Consider the following 24,374-nt stretch of genomic DNA (forward strand, 5'->3'; position numbering starts at 1 on the left):
CCTCCTCTAGGAACCATAGTGCCAGTGAAATTGGGGTGCTTTGTTTGAGCTGCCAATAAAGAAAAGCAACCTCAATTGTGTGTTTTAAGACAACTCTCCGGAAGTCAGACAGAAATATTTTCGACTTAACCATTTTCTCAGCGGGAGCTAAAGGAGCCCTTCTCACAATCCCCACCTGAGCATTCATGTTCGCCCCGTCTAGGTAGACCTGTCCTCCGTGTTGGTGGATCAGGTCACACACGTCGCTGATGTTCTCCTCGAACACCCCGTTGGTGGATGGGTACGTGAGCATGACTGCAGCCAGGTTCTCCTTGTGTTTATCCACCTGTGCGAGAGAAAAGGGTGGAGGGAGACAAAGGGAGGAAACTTCTTTTTGGCCCCATCCTTGCTCTCTATTTTAAAGGATTAAGAAAGATGAAGTCTTGGTCTTTGCATTCCTAGAACTGTCTCAAAATACAATGACAGCAATAAAAGGTCCACAGCCGTGACTACCTTTGTAAATCATTCCTAAAAATAGCAAGATCCTCTTGGGCTAGGTGTCTATGGTCAAGACCAAAAAAATGGTTCAGATGTGGGGATATATTGGGCCCAACTCTCTCAGATGGTTTTCCTTTCGTTCAACTTATCTCAGTAATTATTTCAGATCTTTTGGTTCTAGACATATCTATTCTCATAGTTAATCTCTCTCTGCTCATCTTGCCTCACTCACCCCTTTTCCTCCTATTCTGCTGAAATTAGAATTCCCAAAAGGAATGTCCCTGCTTAGATAAAAAATCTCCCTCATTTTCCCTCTTTACAGAAGGCAAGCATATATAAAAATCATGTCCCTGTCTTTTTTTTTTTTTTCTGCCAGCAAATCAGAGCAGGCACATGTGAAAATGTGGGGGTGGGGGAGGAGGTCCTATCCTATATTCCTATATTGGAGAGACTTAATGATTATAAGTACTGGCCCAGAATATCTGTCAGAAAAAACTTTATGGGCAGTGGAAGGGTAGGGGGTGGATGGAAGAGATGCACAGCGTTGTTTATTCCCAGTTTCCCTTAGACTGGCAATTACATGGAGTTCCCAGTCTCCATGCCTAATAACGCCGACAAAATCACATTGCTATTCCACCGATTTCCTTCCCTCTTAAGATGCAGCCGCCAGTCCACTGGTGGGAAGCAGATACGGTTGCTAAGCAACTTCTTCCTGGAGGTTGGGAGGTTGGGAGTGGGGGTTGGCACTGGAGGAAACTGGGCGGAATACTGCCTGGAATGCACCAGGGGCTGGGACAGTGAGACATTTGCAAAATCTACATTTGTGTTTTAATTCCCAACACAACGATTGAGTGTGACTGCCAGGTTGATTATTAATTGGGGAAGGAGGGGAAGGAGAGAGAAGTTTGGGCAGATAGAGGCAGGCATGTTCTGCAAGCATAACTCTTACTACCACCATGAATAATTCATTCCGTTTCCTACACAGGCATGAATTAGAGGACGGGGGATTTCTCCGTGTTGGTGAAGGGAGGGGTAGACTCTCACTGCGGAGGAGGAATTGCATTCTTTTCATTAGAATGCAAGAGAAAGCAACACACATCATCTGTCCCTCCCTGAGCCCCAGCACCTCTTCCCCGCCCAGAACCCCCATCTGCTAAGGGGAAGATGCGTACCATGGCCTTGAGGTGCGCTGCATCGATATTTCCGTATTTATCCACCTCCACAGGCTGAATCTTCATGCCCGCCATGTGGGCACTTGCCGGGTTGGTCCCATGTGCTGATTTCGGAATGAGGCAAACCTGAGAAAGAAAGGAAGCAAGGAAGGAGAAAACATCATCACCAGGCTGATAATAATGACAGAAAAGTCCTGCAACATTCTTAATGCCCAAATTAAATAGGCACCACATGCTTTCATTTAAGCTGACCACTGGTGCCTTAAAATTTTGCTACAATTCAATTATTTGTTATTGCAAAACAATGTCTAAAAGGAGTTTCCATTTGAATCCCCAAATATTTCTCCCTGAAGATGTTCAGAACATTAATACAATCTACCCTTATCCCAGCACACCAAAAACAGGCCTGGGCTTATTCTAACCTTGTCTTGGTGACAGTACGTAGAAAGCACCTTAGAAGAACATGAGATTGAAAGTTAAACTCTAGGACCCAAATGCCCACATCACAGCCTCAGTGCTCTGCTTGGCCCATCCAGGACGGATGATAATAGCAGACATCATTGCAAGGCCTGCCAGTGCCAATGGACCCATTATGTCAACATTAATTGGATGCTTACTCTGCAATGAATTGTTAGTTGCCATGAGAATCATAAACTAAGTATGAAAAATGATCAAGCCCTGCCATGGGCTCACACGACTTGCTTATTGGCACATGATATTAATAACAGTCCAGAGGTGCAGTCGAAATCTGGAATGAAAGGTGTAGCTTCAGGGTGAAGAGATCAGAGGAAGTGCCTCAAGAGCTAAGCCTACATGAGAGCTTAAAGATGCGTTCATGAAGAATGGATGGTAGGTGCAATGTTAGAATTCCCAGATTCAAATAATTTTTCATTTCCTCCAAAGAATCATGTGAACATGTGAGCAGAGACAAACACACATGCTCTTGTAGACATGATACACCATGACAAAAAAAACACATTACAATGTTTTCCCAAACAGAAAGCATCAAGGAGATGCAATGATTACCCTAAAAATAGTGCTCCTAATTTCGATCGCAGAACTAGTACTGGAGCCCCTTTGAAGAGAAATAGATGGGCATTATTAAAAATTGCCTTTCAGGCCGGGCGTGGTGGCTCACGCCTGTAATCCTAGCACTCTGGGAGGCCGAGGTGGGCGGATCGTTTGAGCTCAGGAGTTCGAGACCAGCCTGAGCAAGAGCGAGACCCCATCTCTACTAAAAATAGAAAGAAATTATATGGACAGCTAAAAATATATATAGAAAAAATTAGCCGGGCATGGTGGTGCATGCCTGTAGTCCCAGCTACTCGGGAGGCTGAGACAGGAGGATCGCTTGAGCTCAGGAGTTTGAGGTTGCTGTGAGCTAGGCTGACGCCACGGCACTCACTCTAGCCTGGGCAACAGAGTGAGACTCTGTCTCAAAAAAAAAAAAAAAATGGCCTTTCAGAGAAAAAACTTAGCTTCTAGCTGTTTCCTCAAAAACAGCACGTAGTCTAATTAAGAATACATGTGTGCAAAAAGAGAACTTTAACCGAAGGCAAACATGGAATCACTTTGTCCTCTGCTGAGAGGTTTGTATCGCTCCTGAATAGCTACTGGTCTTGTGCTGGTTATGCTGTGTAGTCCTCAAATCCTTGTTTAAAATCTTGCCATCTGTGGTCACATTTTTTTTTCTTTAATTTCTAAGAACCAAAGCTGGAGTCATTGTCCTTTCTCACAAGGTATTCTTATTCTACAGAAGGATCGTTAAATGAAAAGATCCCTTCGGGGCAGAATATTAATAAATGAGAGGGAAAAAATTATTAAAAATGAATATAAAATATTCATAGAAGGCCAAAATTACGAATCCATACCAGGGAAAATTCTGCTGAAACAAAAACACGTAAGCTTTAAAAAAGTCAACCATCCTGTGGTAGACTGAATACTGGGCCCCAAAGATATTCTTGTCCTCGTCTTCACAGCCTGTGGGCCTTACCTCATGTGGCAAAAGGGACTTTGCAGGTGTGATTAAGTGAAGGAAGGATCTTGAGGTGAGAAGATAATTCGGGATTTTGGTTGGGCTCTGAATGTGTTCACAAGCGTCTGTGTCAGAGGGAAGCAGACGGAGATGCGACCACCGAGGAAGTGGGAGGACCAACTGGAGCAGGCAGCCAGACTGACGGCAGCCAGGGCCCAGGAGCCAAGGAATGCAGGTGGCTCCAACAACAAGAAAAAGCCTCCTCCCAAGGGAACCAGTCCTGCCAACACCTCGACCTTAGCCCAGGGAAACCAATTTAAGACTCCTGGCCTCCGTAACTATAAGAAAATAAAAGCGTATTGCTTTATGCTTGGGGTAATTTGCTACAGCAGCCTTAGAAAACTAATACACGTCTGGTATAAAGAGTAGTGATTCCTCGTTAGTACAGTGGTGAGTTTAAAAAAGAGAGAGAGAAAGTAAAAGAGTAGTGGACAAAGAAAAGGCCTCAGTGGTTTTGTCAATGACTCATTTATGTTACTCTTAGACATTTCTGGTTTTCTATGGGAATTCTGACTTTTTTTTTTTTAAAGACAGGGTCCCCCTCTGTTACCCTGGATAGAGTGCAGTAGCGTCATCATAGCTCACTGCAACCTCACAGTCTTGGGCTCAAGTGATCCTCCTGCCTCGGCCTCCCAAGTAGCTGAGACTACAGGCACGAGCCACTGCACCCAGCTTACTTTTGTATTTTTTGTAGAGATCGGGTCTTGCTCTTGCTCAGGCTGGTCTCCAACTCTTGACCTCAAGCCATCCTCTTGCCTCGGCCTCCCAGAGTGCTAGGATTATAGGCCTGAGCCACCATGCCTGGCCCCTATTATTTTTAATAATGCTGATTTTTCCTCCCTTTAAAATTTTAATGTTATGAAGGACATGGAAGTCACAGGACCCAGATTAGACACTCTTGTTTATCCGCAACAAATCCAGCTTTTTTTTAAGGCCCATTTGCATGGATGCTGTGTTTTCCTACTTCCCCAGGGTGCTAGGCATAGAGCTGGCACAGATACCCCTCAGAGACTTGCAGAGTGAGCGAGGGACTATGGAAGAATGCTCCTGTGCAGGGGGAATGGATGCCTTACCATTGGTAAAATCTAACAGCCAAAGGCCACCACTTTGTCTCAGGCAATTGGGAAGAGAACAAATATTCCAATACAGATTTTGTGCTTTTTCCTTTTTTGGAAAGAGATATATATAACTTTTTTGTCAGTTGATGTTTAACCTTTGTATAGGAAACTCAGTCTCTGACCAGCAAACTTGAGTTAATATTTGAAGAACAAATTGAGATATTAATTATAAAATGTTAAAAACTGTGCCTGGCACATGGTAATTGCAATATAATAATATTTGTTAAGTAAATTTGTATTTTCCCAAACCAAGCTGGTAAATGAAGAACTTAGGCATTCCATTTTAGGAACCTCTGAAATTTAACCTAAGAGCAAATGTGAAAATAACTTCAAAAAGCAGCTTGAAAGAAGAGAACCATCAGGAGCCCAGGTGGTTCAGTGGCTCATGATTTCCCCACACTCCTTTTCAAAAAAGAAGGTTATATTTTGCTGGATTCCATTAGAGTCTATTGTGTGCGAGCAGCTGCCTCAGACATCACTGATGTGGAAAAATCTTCCCTGATTATTTGAATAAGTCATTTTCTTCTCCCCTAACTAAGAGCATCGGCTTTAATTAAAATCCTTGATCCAGCAGGAGGCCAACATTTCCAGGCTTCTGAGCTTTGCATTTCTGGCAGCTCGGTGGCTGGGAGGGCTTCCCGCCCCACTCTGCTCCGCCCCTCCCTGAAATACAGCACCCAGGCCCTCCCTCCTGCAGAGTGGAGGGGCCCTCGGTGAGAGCAGGATGGACGGTGTGACCAGGAGAAACATCACAGACCCCGGATGGAGATGGGAACAGTGAGAGGGAACAGGAGCAGAAAGAATGGGTGAGTCACAGAACAACTCTGCTCGGGGCAATTGCAAAGGTTTCTCATTCTCTCTCCTTGACCTATCCGGGATTGGTCTCCAACTCCTGGACATTCCCAGCTACTTCCTGGAGTCAGCCTGGGAAATTTAGGAAATGAGGAAAGGTGGGAAGCATTACGGAGTGGAAAGAATCTGGTCCTTTGCTAGTCACAAGCCTTTGCCAGACACTGATGGAGGAGCGGGGTGGCGAGATCACACAGGACATGATGCACATGCGTAACGCCTTTTCCAAGGGGACAAGGCTCCCAGGGCACCTCGTGCTGGTGACGGAGGGTAATGAAGGAGTTCCAGGGGGACCTCAGCCATGGAAACCACGAAGGAAAAACAGAAAAGGGGCAGGGCCATCTGGAATCCCTTCACGGGACAACTGGAGCTTTGTCATTCTAGGAAAGGCTCTAAGACACTCTGAGGTCCCAAGAGCAATTATAGCTCTAATCTAACCCTTCCTTAGGAAGGTAAGAATTCAAACCGACATTGGAATGTCAGGGTCTGTGTCTGTCTGGTTTTGTCACTTGATCTCCACACTGGCACACACTGCCTTGACAGCGGCCAGAGGGTTCAGAAATTTATTGAATTCACAAATGGCCTATTTTTCAAGGATCTTTAAAAATGAATTCTATTCCCAACCAGGACGAAGGCCTAGGACAACACACCTGTGGAATTAGGGTGGCTAAGCAAGGAAAGGAGAGTGAAAATATTCCTTCTTTTCCTACTTTTTTGAAAGAGAAGTGAAAAATTTTGAAATTCTTTACTGCAAAATCCAGGCAACTAGCCACAAGCAATCCTCCAGTTTTTTTTTTTTTTTTTTTTTTTTGAGACAGAGTCTCACTTTGTTGCCCAGGCTAGAGTGAGTGCCGTGGCGTCAGCCTAGCTCACAGCAACCTCAAACTCCTGAGCTCAAGCAATCCTCCTGTCTCAGCCTCCCAAGTAGCTGGGACTACAGGCATGCACCACCATGCCTGGCTAATATTTTCTATATATGTTTTTAGCTGTCCATATAATTTCTTTCTATTTTTAGTAGAGGTGGGGTCTCGCTCTTGCTCAGGCTGGTCTCGAACTCCTGAGCTCAAAGGATCCGCCCACCTCGGCCTCCCAGAGTGCTAGGATTACAGGCGTGAGCCACCGCGCCCGGCCAATCCTCCAGTTTTAATAAAACCAGGAATAGACTAATATTGGGCCGTCACCCACTCCGCCCCACTTACTTGGGGAGCCAGAACCATCCTGCACCTTTTTCTTGAACTCTCCTGGGACCGGCAGATGCTTTTGCCCTGCTCCTGCCCCTGCTTAAGCACTGGCCCATCCAAATGAAGGAACCAGGAACACAGGCCTTGACTTCAGCCACAATTTGAGGCCTGTGTTAGATCAACTGCGAAAGGCACTGCCCTGGTGATTAGCGGTGCCCACAGCCCAGCTGATCCCTACAACACAACCCAAGAGGCAGCTGGGACCCTGGAGACCAGACTCATATCCAAAGCAAACAATGAAGCAAGGCTGTGTCCTTTTTGGTGCTTAGAGCTGAGAATCATCTACTGGAGAATTTATTTATTCAATAAATATTTTTGAGCATACATATGGCCAGAACTGTGCTTAGGCACAGTGGGGGTTACAGAAGAATTAAAGCGTGGTCTCTGCCCTTCGTCCAGGCCCAGGGCCAGGGCTGAGGCAAGCAGAGGATGCCCGCGATGGCCGCATTCCTGCCCCTTCCTCCCTCTGCTCCTGAAAGAGAGCAGTTGTACAGCCAACTGGCTGGCTTTGACATTCTGGGTTTAAGCAGAAGTCTTTTATGTTTTCCCTCAGAATGGTCAAGTGGGATGCCTTGGAGTCAAGGATCATGATGGCTAGTTCACAGAAATTTGTTTCTTAATTATATGTTCTACCATCTGCTTCCAAGAAGGCTTGGAGAGAGTGTCCCCCAGAACAAAAGGATCCTGAGAGCTGGGGCCTCTGCTGCCCCGAGGTGAGCAAGCGCCACCGGTCTGTACGCACCGTTCTGTGCCTCTCTCCTTTCTGGTCTAAGTATGCTCGGATCGTGGCCAGTCCAGCATATTCTCCCTGGGCTCCGCTGCAAAGACAGGAAATGGGTCAGGGCTTTGGTCTCTTGGCTATCATTTACTCATTCAATATTTATTGTGCACCAGCCGTGTTCACCAGCACGTGACATAGTCATTCTCCAAGACACTGAAGAAAGCTCATCTAGGATCTCCCCAGGAGCCAAAAGGTCTTGAATGACCAAAGCAACAGCATTCAGTTTCTGCACTAAAGCTCAGCCATTCCTACCCATGGTTCGACCCCTGCTCAGAACCATGCACTGACAAAAAAATCCCTTTTTATTAATTGCAAAATTATACCAAAACAGAGAAGAATATAAGGAACCACCATGTACATATGACCCAGTTTTAACGATTTGGACTATGGTCAATTTTGTTTCCAATTATATCTCTCACTAACCCCTCTTGTACAGAACTAAATTATTTTGAAGCAAATGTCAAGCATCAGATATCATGTCATTAGTTCAAACTTCAATATGTATCTTTCAAAGATAAGAATTATTTTTGAAAATACAACTACAAAACCATCACAGTTAGAACAACAAACTATAATTTTTTTCTTTTTTCTTCCTACCCCCCCCCCGCCCCCCTTAGATGGGTAATGTGTTGATGTTGTAACAAGGTTCAAGCCAGGGGCATCTGACACGTGAGCGTGAAAACCCAGTCGTCACGCTTTGAAGTTTCTTCATATTACCAAATACTGCGTCAGGGGCCCGATTATCGCCAAAGGAGCCATATACTTTTAACGTGGCATCACTTCTGCCAGTCTAAGGGTCAGCTTTCCCAGGACCTGCGTGCGCATGGCTGCTAGGGGCTGGCCACACTCATCTCCACAGTCCTGGACGGCCCCATTCTCAGAGCGTCCTAAATGACTAATGTTCCAGTGAGCGATGATGACTCAGTCATAGACTGTTTCGTACTGTTTTGAGTACCCCATGCAGGAAGGAAAGGGAAATGAGTAATAAGTTTTTTAGTCCCATTTGAAATGCCTCTGTCCTCCATCCCACACCCCCTGAGGTATATACCACCCCCACCTCGCACATAAAGAAACTGAGGCTAGAGCGTTCCATGGCCACATGGCCAGCAGTGACAGATGCAGTCTTGGGTGTGCAGTCGGCCCGTCTCAAGGAGCTATGTGCTCCCTTTGCCGGGCTTGCTGCTCCTCTGAGCGCGCGGTGCTCCCCAAGGATTCAGAGAGTTGTGAGAGCAAATGCTGACATTCCTTCACAGAACTCTTGCCTGCTTGATAGAACTGGAAGGTTTAGCTACAAGTTATTTTTTTAAAAAGCCTGGCTTATAAAAGCTGGGACTCCCAATCCCTCATCACCTGTACTAAGTCAGCTTTACCTCTCCCTGCTCTCTTCCAGGGAGAGGGCAAAGACTGCTCTTCTGTTTTCTGGCATCTAAAAAACAGGGTCTAGTGCATGTGATGGTCCTTATTTTTAGAACAAGAGAATGAACATGCCATGCTTCAGGAAACCATCCCCATCACCAGTTACCTCATCTGCCTGTCCCTATGTGTCCTCACCTGTAAAATGGGGATGATCATTGCACCGTCTCACAGGGCAGCTGTGACCAGGGGTGAGAAAATCCATGTGCAGTGCTTACCAGCCTAATCCCACCCATTCTGCAACTAGCTGCAACTCTCTCCAAAGCCTTCCCCAAAATGAAGCCAGCTCTTTGCCATGGCTCACAAATCCCATAACCTTTGGCCTCTCTACACCCCTGTCTCCTGCCATCCTTCAGCCACCTAGGCCTTCTTCCTGAAACCCTGCAAGCCAATTCCTGCCCTGGGGCTTTTGCACCAAATGTTCTCTCTGCTTGGAGAGTTCCTCTCTAGATCTTTGTACATTTGACTGCTTATCAATATTTAGGCCTCAGCTCAAATGTCACTTCCTCAGGGAGGCCTTCCCTGAAAGCAAGAACCTTATCTACCTTGTTCACAATTGTATTCTCTATGCCAAGAATACTGACGTAAAGGATGTTCAATATTGATTGAGTGAATAATTCTCTACCTCCTTGAAACTCTCATAGCATTTTACTCTACATGCTTATCTGATAATACCATCTTACACGTGTAACATGTGTTGAAAATTACAGATCTCACATTTATTTTGTGTGCTTGTCATCTGAATTAGATTGTAAGCTCTGAAAGTAGAGTCTGGGACTCAGATTTCTATATGTTCTCTCACAAGGAATATACAGAACAGTACTATGTATGCAGTAGTTCTGCAATAAGTGTTTAGTAAATTTGTTAAAAATTGAATTCCACCCTTCAGCTCAGGCAATCAACATGAATGTCCTACTTTCTCTGATGGTTAGAGAGCACAAAAAATGCATTATATATTTACTCCTATGTTTTTCTCATGATTTCTGTTCAACTTCTTTTCTTAGAAGGCCAATCAGGTGTAGACTAGGAACGAAAGAAGAGACTGCTTGGAGCTATGAGCTAGTGATTCAAGAGGAAGGCAACATGCTTTAGCTTGATCAAAAATGCTAGATTTATTTTGCTTTAGTTAATCAGAACATTGCTGAATATAAAATTTATGAATTTCTTATTTCTGGAATTTTCCATTTAATATTTTTCAACCAACCTGAGGATGTCGACCTCAGGTGACTGAAATTAAGAGTAAGGGGAGGCCGGGCGCGGTGGCTCACGCCTGTAATCCTAGCACTCTGGGAGGCCGAGGTGGGCGGATCGTTTGAGCTCAGGAGTTCGAGACCAGCCTGAGCAAGAGCGAGACCCCATCTCTACTAAAAAATAGAAAGAAATTATATGGACAGCTAAAAATATATATAGAAAAAATTAGCCGGGCATGGTGGTGCATGCCTGTAGTCCCAGCTACTCGGGAGGCTGAGACAGGAGGATTGCTTGAGCCCAGGAGTTTGAGGTTGCTGTGAGCTAGGCTGACCCCACGGCACTCACTCTAGCCTGGGCAACAGAGTGAGACTCTGTCTCAAAAAAAAAAAAAAAAAAAAAAAGAGTAAGGGGAGGCCAGGCGAGGTGGCTGATGCCTGCAATCCTAGCACTCTGGGAGGCCAAGGCCGAAGGATCGCTTCAGCTCAGGTGTAAATAAATAAATAAAAATTTCCCGCATTGGGGTGGTGACTATCCCCCTGGTGTGACTCTGATTTGTTCTCTGCTGCCAGTCTCTCTTAGGTCTTGTTACTTGTGATACTTAATTCTCCAGCTTTGCCATCAATTTTGTGAACTACCCAGTGACTTCCCTGTAATGTATTTCTCTGCTGAAGTTAGCTCAAGCCATTTTCTGTTGTTTGCAACCAGGAGTGCTTATACGGCAGTTATTATTAAATGCCTCCCACACCAGGAACACGTTAAAGTCACTCATTCCTAGGCAGATCTAACAAAGAGATGGATTCTGTGGCATCCTGGAGTTCCTCTAGCCTCTCATATCAAAGCCCTTTTCAAAGAGGTTTGGCTCCAGGCAAATTATAAATTATTCCCCTGAATCTTGGTTACCTCATCTGTCACATGGACATATTGCCACCTAACTTGCAAGTGTATTTAAAATTTTATTAGAAAAGTAATACATTTGAGATTTTTAAAAATCAAAATATATTTTTGAGAGTTAAGAAAATTGAGGGAGAGGACATCCTTCTCACTACTTTACATTTCCCCAAAGATGGCTCTCTTCATCTCTCACCCTGCTTTCTCTTCTTCCTGGGATCCTGTTTCTTTGGGAAATGAGTCTCTAATTGGGGGGGAGGGGCCGCGGAGGGAGCTCACAGGTCTCCAGAGCATTCTGCCTGGAAGCTGCACTACACTTGAGAGGAAAACGTATCAGAAATGATCAATGACATCAACAATGAGCTCAGAAAGGAAGGGGAGGGAGATGGCTAAAGGCAATGTTTGACCCTCCCTTCTCTAAACCATTAATGCTTCTGGTCATGGTTTGGGCATCAAAGGCCAGTTTCAAAGATCTCCTAGCTACATGTCCCTCTTTGATATACCTCCAGGTCAGCTAATTCTCTAACCCAATGATGCATATTAGAATCACCTCTTCAAAAACTCTGAGGCTGGGCTCTACCCCTAGGGGAGATTCTGCCTGCAGGGTAGGTAGGACATGAATTCAGGAAAGCCTCCCCAGGTAATTCTAACATGCAGCCAGGTCTGAGAACCTCGCACCACCAGTGGTTTTCACAGTGTGGTGGCCAAAGCAGCAGAAGCAGCTTCATTTGGGAATTTGTTAGAAATGCAAATTCTAGGGCTCCACTCCAGACTTACTGAATCAGAAATCCTGGGGGGTGGGGTGTAGCAATTTCACAAGCTCTCCAGGTGATTCTCACAGCACAAGCAATTTTGACAGCGATTGAGAGCCCTGTTCACACCCTACTTGAAGAATCTTCCCAAGAAGGAGATTCTGGGAAAAGCAATAGGCAGCTCAATCTACATTTAAGATCAGTTTGCAGTTTTTAAGGACAAAAACAACTTCCTCAATCTTGTAAACCAAGTGAGCTAATAATAATTCCAGCTTGTTTTCACTTTACATATCCAAGGAAGGTGTTAATTACTTTCTGTCTACCTTAAACATCACATGGTAATTGTAAACCAGCAATTCCTAGAGTGTATTTGTGACCAGCTGAATGATTTTTAAGAGTGACAAAGTGGGAACAAGCTGAAGTGAGCCACACGGGGCTCAGTGGGAAATGGAAAAGTAATTAAATATTATTTGACTATTTTCTCCACCAAGCTGGAAGTCCTCCCTGGGTTTGTGCTTTAACAAACAAATGGAAGAAAGTAGGGATAAGCTTCTTGACATTTTTCTTTCAGGCACTTTAAACACCCCTGGGATCTAAGTGTCCTAAGGAACTGGAAAGACCCGTGAAGGCTGCCTACATCAAGCACAGTTCTCATGCCAGAAGTTACGGTTATTGCCTTAATCTGTTCAGACTGCTATAACAATATCAAAAGCTGGTGGCTTATAAAGAACAGAAACTTATTTCCCACAGTTCCGGTGGCTGAGATGCCCAGGATCAAGGTGCCACAAATTCAGTGTCTGGTGAGGACCTGTTTCCTGGCTCACACATGCTTGTCTTTTTTTTTTTTTTTTTTCCCCTGGTTTGAGATGGAGTCTCCCTCTGTCACCTACTCCTGTCACCTGGGTTAGAATACTGCAGCGTCATCACAGCTCACTGCAGTCTTGAATTCCTGGGCTTAAGCAATCCTCCTGCTTCAGCCTCCCGAGTAATTGGGACTACAGGCGCATGCCACCACACCCAGCTAGTTTTTCTGTTGTTAGTAGAGACTGGGTCTTGCTCTTGCTCAGGCTGGTCTCTAACTCTGGTCTTGAACTCTTGACCTTAAGCGATCCTCCCGCCTCAGCCTCCCAGAGTGCTAGGATTACAGGCGTGAGCCACCACACCTGGCTGTAGCCCTTTCTTTCATTGTGAAGTTCACTTGTAGCTTCTGTGGAAATTGATACAAAATGACAGCATCTTAACTCAAACATCTGTGTTAATCATCCACCTCAGGGTGTTCTCTAACTAGCATGTTCTTGGCAGGAGAAGAGACAGACCACAAGTACCAGGCCAGAACTAGAGGGGAGTGAAGACCCCCAGGAGAGCCCCTGAACTAATGAAGGGCAGATGTTGATAATACTCCAGCTTCTCACCCCGCACTGGGACAATGAAGGAGCAGTTAGTAAACGCTCCAGCTTCCTCACCTCTTCACTGGGAGAAATCTGAGGTTCCTTCCACCCAGTCTCCTGTGGTGCCCCATTGAGCTCCAGAACCCCGCAGTGACAGTGATCACCTGCTCATTAATGCAAAGTTTTCTGTCTTTTCTCACTGCCCTGTCTCATTTCTGCACTTCTTCACCGTGCTTTCTGGAATCAGCAGCCAGGTAAACTAATTGCACTTATGTCCCTGTTTCAAGGTCTGTTTTGGGAAACCCAAAATAAAACACAGGTATACCAGATTGCAGGCAAATTATCTGGTAGATAATTACCAGCATTAAGGGCCGGCTTGTATGTGGGTCAACGGCACCACATTTCCAATGCAGAGCCCTTCTCTCTACATATTCAAGTGTCGTGTCAGGGAAGATAACACAGGAGAGAAATTTAAATTTGCACCGTGGTAGGACACGATAGTAGGAATGGAAAAGGTGATGCAAATGAAAATGGACTAATAGTGGGCAAAAATCAGAGACTATCCAGGTTGACAAAAGAATAATATTTACCAAAAAAAAAAAAAAATCAGATATAGAGTGCTACATCAGGTGATAATTCTTTTTGTTTACTGTATGAATCAAAAAGTTTAGAGTTGCTTTTGTGCATCAAAGAAAACTAACAACAGAGTGAAAAAGAAATCCACGGGAATGGGAGGAAGTGTTTGCAAATCATCTGTTAATCCATAATATATAAAGAACTTCTAAAACTCAACAACAAACAACCCCCCGCCAAATAACCCAATTATAAAAAAAAAACGGGCAAAGGACTTGAATAGATATTTCTCCAAAGAAGATACACAAACGCACAACAGGCATATGAAAAGATGCTCAACATCACTAACCATTAGGGAAATGCAAATCAAACCCACACTGAGAAATTACTTCACATCTACCAGAATGGCTATTTTCTTTAAAGAAATAGAAAGTAACAAATGTTGGGGAAGATGTGGGGAAATTAGAACCTTAGTACTTTAGTGGTGTTAAATGGTGTAGCCACAGTGAAAAATGGTATGGAGACTCCTCAAAAACTTAAACATAGAATTATCATATATCCAACAATTCCACTTCTGGATATATGAGGTCTGCCCGGAAAGTATGTAACTGTTCTCGTTACATTAACAACAGGTGGATACTTTACGGACACACCTCCCTGTACTGCTCAAAAGAATTGAAAGCAGGGACTCCAATAGATATTTATGCAACAATATTCATAGCGGCATTATTCACAATAGCCAAACGGTTGGAACAACCCAAATATCCACAGATGGATAAATAAACAAAATATGGTGTGTATGTACATATAATGGAATATCACCTGGGAAGCTTTAAAGAAATACTAATGCCTGGGGCCCATCCCTCACCTCAGCTGTTCTCCATTGAAATTATGATTCAATCGGTGATTGTGATCTGGACATCAGGAGTTTTATAAAGTCACTATGTGATTCTAATTTCCAGCCAAGGTTGGGAACCACTGCCTTAAGGGAAGGCAAACTTCCTCATTCTTAGGTCAGTCCTCTGGGACCCTGGCTGGGATCACAATTTACTGGAAAGGCTAATGACTTAGGGTTAAAAAAAAAATCTTGAAAATTCTTCTCCAGTATGCTACTGAACATGTGATCATGTTCCATCACTAGAGGGCGAAGTTTCTTCATTTTGAACATTCAATTCATGTATTATTGCCTCAGGTTAAGACTTCACTCAGGTTCCTCACTTACATTTTAAAAAAAACAACAAAAACTGAATAACATCGTTGCTGTTGTTGTTTGAGACAGAGTCTCTATGTGTTGCCCAGGCTAGAGTGCAGTGGCATCACCATAGCTCACTGCAGCCTCAAATTCCTGGGTTCAAACCATCCTCCTGCCTCAGCCTCCCAAAGTACTAGGACTACAGTTCTGAGCCACCACACCCAGCCTGAATAATGAAGTTTTAATGAAAGTATACTAATGCTGGAATTTAATGATGTCGGTTTCTTCCTATTTATGAAATGAGAATTGTGACATGATTATTAAGAGCATGGTGTCCTTTCATTTGCCATATGCCCTCTTCCTAAAGGGTTTGTGTTTTATAGGGTTTGCTGTTTTTATAAAGTGCATAGCTTTGCTGTGTAATCCGTGTTACCAAACAGAAAGCAAGACTTGCTTACATTTGATTAAGATCTGATTGCTTTCTGTCTCTGAAAATGAAACAATGAACATCTCAGTTTAAAAATCATTTGATTTCTGTATCTTGAAATAGAAAGTCTGCATTACTAACCAGCCTCCAGATGATGCCAATGCTGACACTGCAGGGGAGAACCACATGCTGAGTGGTAGGAGGTGGAGACCGTAGGGGCAGACGCCAGGCCTCATCTTCTGAACACATCCTAAGATGTTAACGCACACACGGTTGACATGTCTGCCTGCCTGTCCATCCACATATCTACCTAATTAGCCATCATCTACCCCCATGCAGGGAGAGAGATTACAAATCCAGTGGACTCCAAATTGGCTAATCACATGGTTTATCAGAATCACGTGGCTGCTTCTTAAAAATAAAGATTCTTAGCCTCAAAGCCCTGGAGATTATGATCCATAGGTCTAGAATGGGGACCCAGGCATTTGTATTCTTAACAAGTGCCCAGGAGATCTCGCTGGAGCCTTCCACTTTTGAAAATCACTGTTCTTTTTCAAAGTTTTTACTTTATAGACAAGGAGACCGAGGCTGGAAGAGGGAAGGGAATTTTCAAAATTAGTGACCAAACCAAGCAGGACCCAGGTTCTCCTGGCCCTACTAGATGGAGACACTACTCCTTGTTGGGAGTTAACGCATGTGCTCGATCCTTATTCCCGGGATGTGTCATCGACATGTGTCTAGCTAGTTTCCAAAGATGGCCCATAATGAACCACATCTCCCAGCATTCACACCGTGTGTTGACCCTTCTCACATTCAATCAGGGCTGGCCCTGTGACTTGCTTTAACAGATAGAATGAGACTACCTGGGTCCCTCCAGTCATGTCACCCCAGTGACGAGGAACTGTAGCTGAAACAATAGGAAAAGCAATCCTCTTACCTATTTGGCTGGAAAGAGATGTGGTCGTACCCTGTCAGTTCACACAAATCCTTCTCAAGCTCTCGGAAAAGCTGCTGATACCCTTGAGCTTGTTCTAGAGGCACAAAGGGGTGGATATTTGCAAATTCTTTCCATGTGATAGGCTGAAAAGCAAGAAGGGAGGAAAAAATGCATATGTGCATATTGTAATAGCAGTAACAATGACAATTTTAATAAAGATGATGGTAGCATGAGCTAAGATGAAGAGTCCCTACTATGTGCAATGCACTGTTCTAAGCGCTTTAAATGTTAATTCATTTAAGTCTCATCACAATCTTATGAGGCAAGAACTCAGCCTCCCGAGTAGCTGGGGACTAGAGGCACACGCCACCACGCCCACCTAATTTTTCTATTTTTGGTAGAGATGAGGGGTGGCTCACAGTGTTGCTCAGGTTGGTCTTGAACTCCTGGCCTCAAGCTATCCTCCCAAATCAGCCTCCCAAATCCTAAAGTGCTAGGATTAGAGGTGTGAACCACCATGCCTGATCTGATAAAGCCTTTAACGTGACAGGTTTAAAATGGGGGCAGGTATCTTTCACTCATGGGGGTTGACCCATTCCTTCTCTGGAATGTAAGAAAAAAAGAAAAGAAAAAAAAGGAAAAAATGAGGACAGGGAGGAAAGGCATAAATACAATATATTTAATTAATTTTTAGAAACATATTTTTCCACATAAATTTGAATGATCGAGTTGTGAGAAAAATAGGGTTTCTCCAAGATTGGTGAATAGCAAGGTAAAGGATTATTAAAGTAGCCACTAACTCACAGTCCCAGTAGATTTTACTAGTTGTGGGCTTATGTAGAAGCCAGAATGATGCCCTCACTAAGCACCCTCTTAATAGAAGTGACCTACTTACTGTGAGTTCAGATGAACTATTGAGCTTCATGGTGCAGGATCCCTTTAGGAAGCAAATCCAAATGGATCATATTAGTGATTTCCAGCCGTCCATTGATCAACCCGCCCATCTCCCCCAACGGCCACCCCTTGGTCTCTCCTACAGCACATTATACAACCCAGAGGTGGGATGGGGATAGGGCTGGGCATGACAAGAAAAGCCACAAACAACTACCAGTGGAATCATGCTGTGAACAAGGGAAATGTCTTTGTTTTCCAGTTTCTTCATATACCGGACAATGTTTGTTTCTGAGTGATAGCTGTGAACAGAAACCACATAATTAGGGCCAATAAAATTAGATGAGCGTCCATACACATCCTTCTGTCGATAAGACACACTGAGATCAGTTTGGCGGTGGGCATCATGTCAACTATACATCAGAAATCAGAGCACAGAACCCGCACGAACCTCAGAGGATGCCCAACAAGAAGCTGCCTGTAGGCAGGAGAGGAAGATTGGGAAGAAGAAGACCACAGGGCTCCTGGGAATGAAGTTCAGCCTGGCAACTGTACATCCAAACTCCCTTCTTCCTGACAGTGCCAAGAAAGCAGAGCCACCAGGAAGCAGAGCCACCAGAGTGTCAGGAATGGGGTCCTTACGGTGACGACGTATGAGTGAGCCACAGCAGAGCCACAATAACCCAGGCCACATGACAGACAGCCGTTATTCCTGGACCGAGCTCCCTAGCTTATTGCCACAGTACAAGACGCAGAAGTCACACAAGAGCCACAAACCTGTTGAAGACTTGGTGTGTGAGGAACGGGCTGGACCTCTTGAATGCAGAGGCAGGAATACCTCTCCGCTCCTCTCCCATGCTTTCGGCCAGCAGCTCCTGCATGGAGAGACCACGGAACTAAGGGCGGGCACCGTGCCTGGAACCACATGTGGCCATCCAGGGTTCCGAATGGCAGGGCCACAAAACACTCAAAATGGATCAAAGACGTAAACTTAAAAGCTAAAACTACTGAAATGTTATTTAAAAAAATACACAGGCAAATGTGCATGGCCTTGAATTTGATGATGGATTCTTAAATGACACCAAAAGCATGATCAATAAGCAAAAAAAGAATGGATAAATTGGAGTTCATTAAAATTTTAAAAGTCTGTGCATCAAAGGACTTTATCAGCAGCGTGGAGAGATAACCCACAGAACAGGAGAAAGTACATCCAAACGTGTCTGATGAGGGTTGAATAACCAGAACACGTAATTACATATGCGGCTTACTGCTCATGGCCCAGCTGACGGGGTGGCCATTCTGAGCTCTCAGAGGGTGCTCCAGAAACACTCCCCAAATGCACGGACCAAGTATCTCTGACTACATTGAATGCAGAGTCCTAGAGGAAGAGCTTAGTCAGCCCTGGGTGATGGCTGTGCACGAGGTGGGGCAGGGTGCTGTGACTGACACCTTGCCACAGACTGCCACACACCTAGGTAGCTGCTGACTGCTCTCTTGCACTCCAGCCCATGCAGTGGAAACGCTCACTTGTCCCTGCTGCTTCATTCTTTCAGAAAGCAAGTCAGTCACACCAAACTGCTTACAGTTCTCACGTAAGCTCTCTCCTAACCTTTCCGGCTGCTTTTCCGGTGTCTGGAACACCCTGACCCCATCTTCCTTTTCCTCTATTGTGCCATCTTGGTCTAGATAACTGCTGCTCATCTTTCAGAGCTCATCTTAGGACAATTTCTTCCAAGTCTTGGTGAGGAGCGTGTCCTCTGTGCTCACAGAACATCTTCACACATTGCCCATCATAACTTACCACCTGGGTGGTAATCTTGTGCTTGTTTTTCTTTTTTTTTTGAGACAGAGTCTCGCTCTGTTGCCCGGGCTAGAGTGAGTGCCGTGGCGTCAGCCTTGCTCACAGCAACCTCAAACTCCTGGGCTCAAGCAATCCTACTGCCTCAGCCTCCCGAGTAGCTGGGACTACAGGCATGTGCCACCATGCCCGGCTAATTTTTTCTATATATATATTTAGCTGTCTATATAATTTCTTTCTATTTTTTTAGTAGAGATGGGGTCTCACTCTTGCTCAGGCTGGTCTCGAACTCCTGAGCTCAAACGATCCGCCCACCTCGGCCTCCCAGAGTGCTAGGATTACAGGCGTGAGCCACCGCGCCCGGCCGTGCTTGTTTTTCAAAATCCTCATTAGACTACATCTCTAAGGGGGGCAGGAAGAATGTCTAACTCACGACTAGGTCCTCAGTACCTGCTACATATTAGGTCCTCAATAAATATTTATTCAATGAATGAGTATAATAATTATCCCAGAATTGGACATAGCCAGGATGCCAATGTTGTGAGTCATTGTTTTAGAGACAGTTCCAACCGCAGTCCTTCTAGCTGGCCAGGCTGCATGGTCCTCTCTGGAGCCCTACAGCAGTGACCTCTAGCTGTCAGCAGTCACAATAGCAAGGGACAGTCAATGGCATAATTTTAACAGCAAGCTGCCAATATCTCACCTGGGCCCTGCTCCCTCACACTCAGGCCCACAATAGGATAAAGTGTCTAGGACCCCACCTCTGATCGTCATTGGAAGGAACGCATGCTTTTATTTTACTTACTGCAGATGACTCACAACCAAAGATCCACAATAAATCATCCAGATCTTTTTCATTGACTGTTTCATCAAGAGAAATACCAAGCTACAGAAACAAAAACAAAATGGAAAACGTAGCTTTAAACTCCATGAATGTGTCAGAAGTCCAAGAAAGGTAAAAGGGGAGAAGGAGCTGAACAACATTCCGGGTCAGCCAAGTATCAGGGTACCATTATATGCAAGCTGACCCTTAGGGGGAGGCAACTAGGCCTGGCCCAGACTTCCTAAGGTTTAGAGTTTTGCCGGCCACCTCTGGACTTCTAACAATCCAGTGACTGCAGGACACTCTCACTGGAACTAAATGTGTTTACCTTTTCCTTCCCTTAACTTACCTTATTATATCCCTATCAGAGCCTTTACTTGAAAAAGTCATGTTTGAGAGGACTATTATGGGAAAAATATGTGCCTTTGAGTCTCATATATGAAAGAAAACACAAGTCTTAAGGAAACCAGAGGACGAACTATCCTTTAATGAAAAGGTCACAGTATTGCATATTGAAAATGAAACTTCTGTATAAAAAAAAAAAGACTATGCCTAAATTTCCAATGCTGATTTTTAAAAAAATAAGTATGAAGCCTTTTAATGGGAAATTCAATAGAATTTAGAGAATCGATAAAAACACTGCAAGTTCGACTTACTGTGCCATCCTTGTAGAGCCGGAAATTGATTTGCCGCTGAGCTGCCCTGTCCAAGACCTCCTTCACCGGGCAGCCACACTGAACCTTCAAGGTGTCAAAGAATAAGTCGTGCTGGAGTTGATGCCCCGCTCGCTTGAGACCTAGACAAGATGGGAGAGCCACCAATCTCTGACACACAAACCTCCTCCTGGCGTTGACATTTCACAGAGAAATAAAGAGGTAAATTCTACTACAGTCTGTTGCTGGTCCTAGCCAGTGTTTTTAGTGACAAATTAAGCCTTTTTATTACTATGCTATATATAAAAAATTATGACTGTTTGTGTGTGCATGTGTCTGCATGTTATACCAAATATATGTATATTTCATTACACTTTTTAAAATAATTTAAATATATCATGAGCATTTTTGCTTTCCTAAGATCAATATCTATATTATTTTGAATGACTATATAATAGTCAAATATATGAATGTACCATAATTTGATCATTATTACTTAGACTGTTTCCAAAATTGGGCTTTTATAAACAATATTTCAATGCACATTCTTTACAATTTTATCTGATTATTTAGTTTAGATAAATTCCTAGAGGCAGAATTTCTGGATCATATTATATGGACATTTTTACAGCTTTTGATACTATCATTTAAGTGCCATCCATAAAAGTCACACCCATATGGTATCAGCATTGTTCTTAAGCTTTGCCACTGTGATAGAAAAAATTACTATTTCGTTGTTTTAATTTACATTACTTTAATTAATGGTGAGGTTGAAATTTTATATGTCCATTGCGATTTATTTGTATACTTATTTCTTTTTAAATTATACTTAATATCCTTTGCCCATTTTCTATCAGGGTATTCATCCTTCTTGTGTTTGGGGGAGAGTGAGAGTTCTATATATTAAAACTATTGACAGTCTATCATAGATGTTGAAAATATTTTTCCAGTTTCTCCTTTGACTTTTAATTTTGCATGGAGCAGTGTATATGTAGCAAGTCTTCCATTTTATTCACTCAAATTTATCAGTCTTGTTATGCCCAGAAAGTTTTAAAACAGATAAGCAACTCACCTTCCGATAAAATCAGAGTGGCATTATGTACCCTACTAGCAATGTGCTCCAGCCCATGGGAACCGTGGTAGATTGCAAACATGGCAGCCATATTCGCCAAGAGAGCCTAAAAGGATAAGAACATTTAAAGAATCAAGTTCATACATGAATGTGTGATGTCAAACAAAAAGAAAGAAAGAAAGAAGAAAAGAAGGAAGAAAGAATGAATCAAGATCAACAAGATGGAAGACAATTAGCGAGAGGGAGGAAGTACTTGACTTGTGATGCTGAAATTGAAAACAGAGACAGAACAAAACGATCACATTTTCTGCATTCTCTAGGATAGTTGCGGACCAATTATAACCTGGATGACTACCTGAGGGGAAACACAGCGTCCAAGGCACTGTAGAGTTACTATACTATTCCTTCAAATTTGACTACTATAAAGGGTTTCATCCATGCAACATAATCATGGCACCCACAAGGCGGAAGATCTGGCTGCCATCACACATTGAGAAGCAATATTTAATGTTGGGAGACACTGGAGCAAAAGACCTTGGAGCGAGGTGGAAGCAAGATCTAAGGATTTTATACTCAAGCAAGAAGCAGATGCATAAGATCTCAGGGACTACGATTCTCCTGCGGCCTTAAATAAAACACTAGAGCTTGAATTTCTCCCAACCAAGAGATGAATGGAAAATTTGGTGGCAAAGAACTGTCAAAGATGAAAATGAAGGATGCAAGGAAATGAAAAAAAAATGAGTTGGCAGGAGATACTAGAAAGAGAAAACCAGAACCTACTGGCTTATTGCCTGATGACAGCAAGATCACTTTCTCTGGTAAAGATACCTCTCTTGACCATTGGATTAAGGTTTTAGAAAAATATTTACAGCAAAATGTGTGCTCTAGTGATACAGAGAATGAAAAGCACAGCATCAGAATCTCTCCGAGATAAGGGACCCAACTCTAGGATACTTCCATGAGGGGGTCCTGCATGGGGAGCAAGGAAGGACTGGCAGTGATGGCATCTGGGGGGTGGAGGAGAGACAGAGGGTGGTTAAGGGTCAGGAACCAAAAAGTCTCAGACTCACCACCTGCCCAGCCCACTCTATTCTCCCACAGTCCCTCCCATCTCATTAGTCCAGCACTGTGGTCTCCAACGCACAATGTCAGCAGTTCAAGGTCCATGTGTGGCCAGGCACAGTGGCTCAGGCCTACAATCCTAACACTTTGGGAGGCTAAGGCAGGAGGATTGTTTGAGGCCAGAAGTTCAAGACCAGCCTGGGCAAAACAGTCAGACCCTGTCTCTACAAAATATTTAAAAATTAGCTAGGTGTGGCAGCACATGCCTGTAGTCCCAGCTACTTGGGAGGCTGAGATGGGAGGATTGCTTGAGCCCAGGAGTTTGAGGTTGCAGTGAGCTATGACTGCACCACTGCACCCCAGCCTGGGCTACAGAGTGAGATCCTGTCTCCAAAATAAAATAAGATAAAAGAAAATAAGCTATGCCCCATCAATGATGCAAAACTGAAAATTCTAGTGTGCAACCTGCAATGCCAAGAGAAAGAACAGGATTGAAAAGCATATGGGGCCAAGCACCGTGGCTCATGCCTATAATCCCAGCATTTCGGGAGGCTGAGGTGGGGGGATTGCTTGAGGCCAGGAGTTCAAGACCAGCCTCAGCAACATAGCAAGACCCTATCTCTACAAAAATTTTTAAAAATTGGCCAGGGTACTTAGGAAGCTGAGGCAAGAAGATCACTTGAGCCTAGGAGTTAGAGGTTGCAGTGAGCTGTGATCATGCCACTACACTCCAGCTGGATGACAGAGGTGAGACCCTTGATGGAATTAAGACCATTGGGACTTAGGAATGTTATGTCTGAGGCTGTGAGAGGATAGGAGGTGGAGGAATTGCCTGAGCAGAAGCGTGAAATCAGGGCAGATGTTAACTGCCTAGTTGGGGGGCATACATCAGCAATCCGGGAGTACAGCAAAGCATGCTCCAACCTCAGAGCCTAAGGGGTCTCATACATGAAAAGCTGCAGAGCAGCCTGACATGAAAACTTCTCATGGCTGCAGAGGTAGATTGCAATATGTCGGCCCAGGAGAAGTGTCGTAAGGCTTCCCTTGTTAGAACACTGGGCCAAGCTCCTTCTCTCCCTTTCTCTCAACAATGCCTCGGTTGATGTAAAACCAGTCTCCTAGTGGAAAGCATATAGTTTCTTTGCTCCTTGATCAAATGGGTCACAGCTACTGAAGTTAATGATTGCTATCTATGTACATAGCATGTGCTTGGGATACAATTAGTTAGTTTACCTTGAGGCACGGTTGTACCTACTGAAGAATTATGTGTTTTCACTTCTAGAAAGGAGAAGGTAATTAGCTAAGACACCTTGTGATTTTTGGGGAGCTGGGACTTTTGTTCATTGTATCCCATGGTTTTTTCACAGGAGATCATTGTATTTTGCAGCATGGCAAAGAAAATAGAAAACAAGTGCTGGGTTTCAGTCAGCACCACCTTGCCACCATAGTGCTGGTGGTTCCAATTTCCCCACACTCTTAAAATTATTCCTGTGTCTGTGTCTCTATTTCTTTCATCTCTTGCAACGCATTCTGCCCGGGGACCCTATCTTTATCGGGGATGTCGCAAACGCCCGATAGACCCTATGTCTCAAAAAATCTGAAACAAACAAACAAACAAAAAAAAAATAGAGCTTGCCATTC

At 44.0% G+C, this 24,374-nt stretch overlaps 1 protein-coding gene and 1 pseudogene across 1 annotated transcript in view; both read right to left on the reverse strand.

Annotated features, from left to right (window-relative positions):
* The window catches only part of GLDC (glycine decarboxylase), a 79,558-nt gene that overhangs the window by 20,695 nt on the left and 34,489 nt on the right, over window positions 1–24,374 (reverse strand). The window contains exons 9-18 of the mRNA XM_069476470.1: window positions 21,672–21,777; window positions 20,603–20,742; window positions 19,929–20,009; window positions 18,103–18,200; window positions 17,543–17,627; window positions 17,330–17,371; window positions 16,435–16,577; window positions 7,635–7,710; window positions 1,650–1,775; window positions 176–325 (exon numbers count right to left, since the gene is read on the reverse strand). Of these exons, the coding sequence (XP_069332571.1) occupies window positions 176–325; window positions 1,650–1,775; window positions 7,635–7,710; window positions 16,435–16,577; window positions 17,330–17,371; window positions 17,543–17,627; window positions 18,103–18,200; window positions 19,929–20,009; window positions 20,603–20,742; window positions 21,672–21,777 (1,047 nt within the window). The remainder of the gene's footprint in view (window positions 1–175; window positions 326–1,649; window positions 1,776–7,634; window positions 7,711–16,434; window positions 16,578–17,329; window positions 17,372–17,542; window positions 17,628–18,102; window positions 18,201–19,928; window positions 20,010–20,602; window positions 20,743–21,671; window positions 21,778–24,374) is intronic.
* Window positions 8,285–8,378, reverse strand: LOC138388643 (small nucleolar RNA U13; annotated as a pseudogene).

The sequence above is a fragment of the Eulemur rufifrons genome, chromosome 7 (genome assembly GCF_041146395.1).
Source record: "Eulemur rufifrons isolate Redbay chromosome 7, OSU_ERuf_1, whole genome shotgun sequence".
In the NCBI taxonomy this organism is placed as follows: domain Eukaryota; kingdom Metazoa; phylum Chordata; class Mammalia; order Primates; family Lemuridae; genus Eulemur; species Eulemur rufifrons.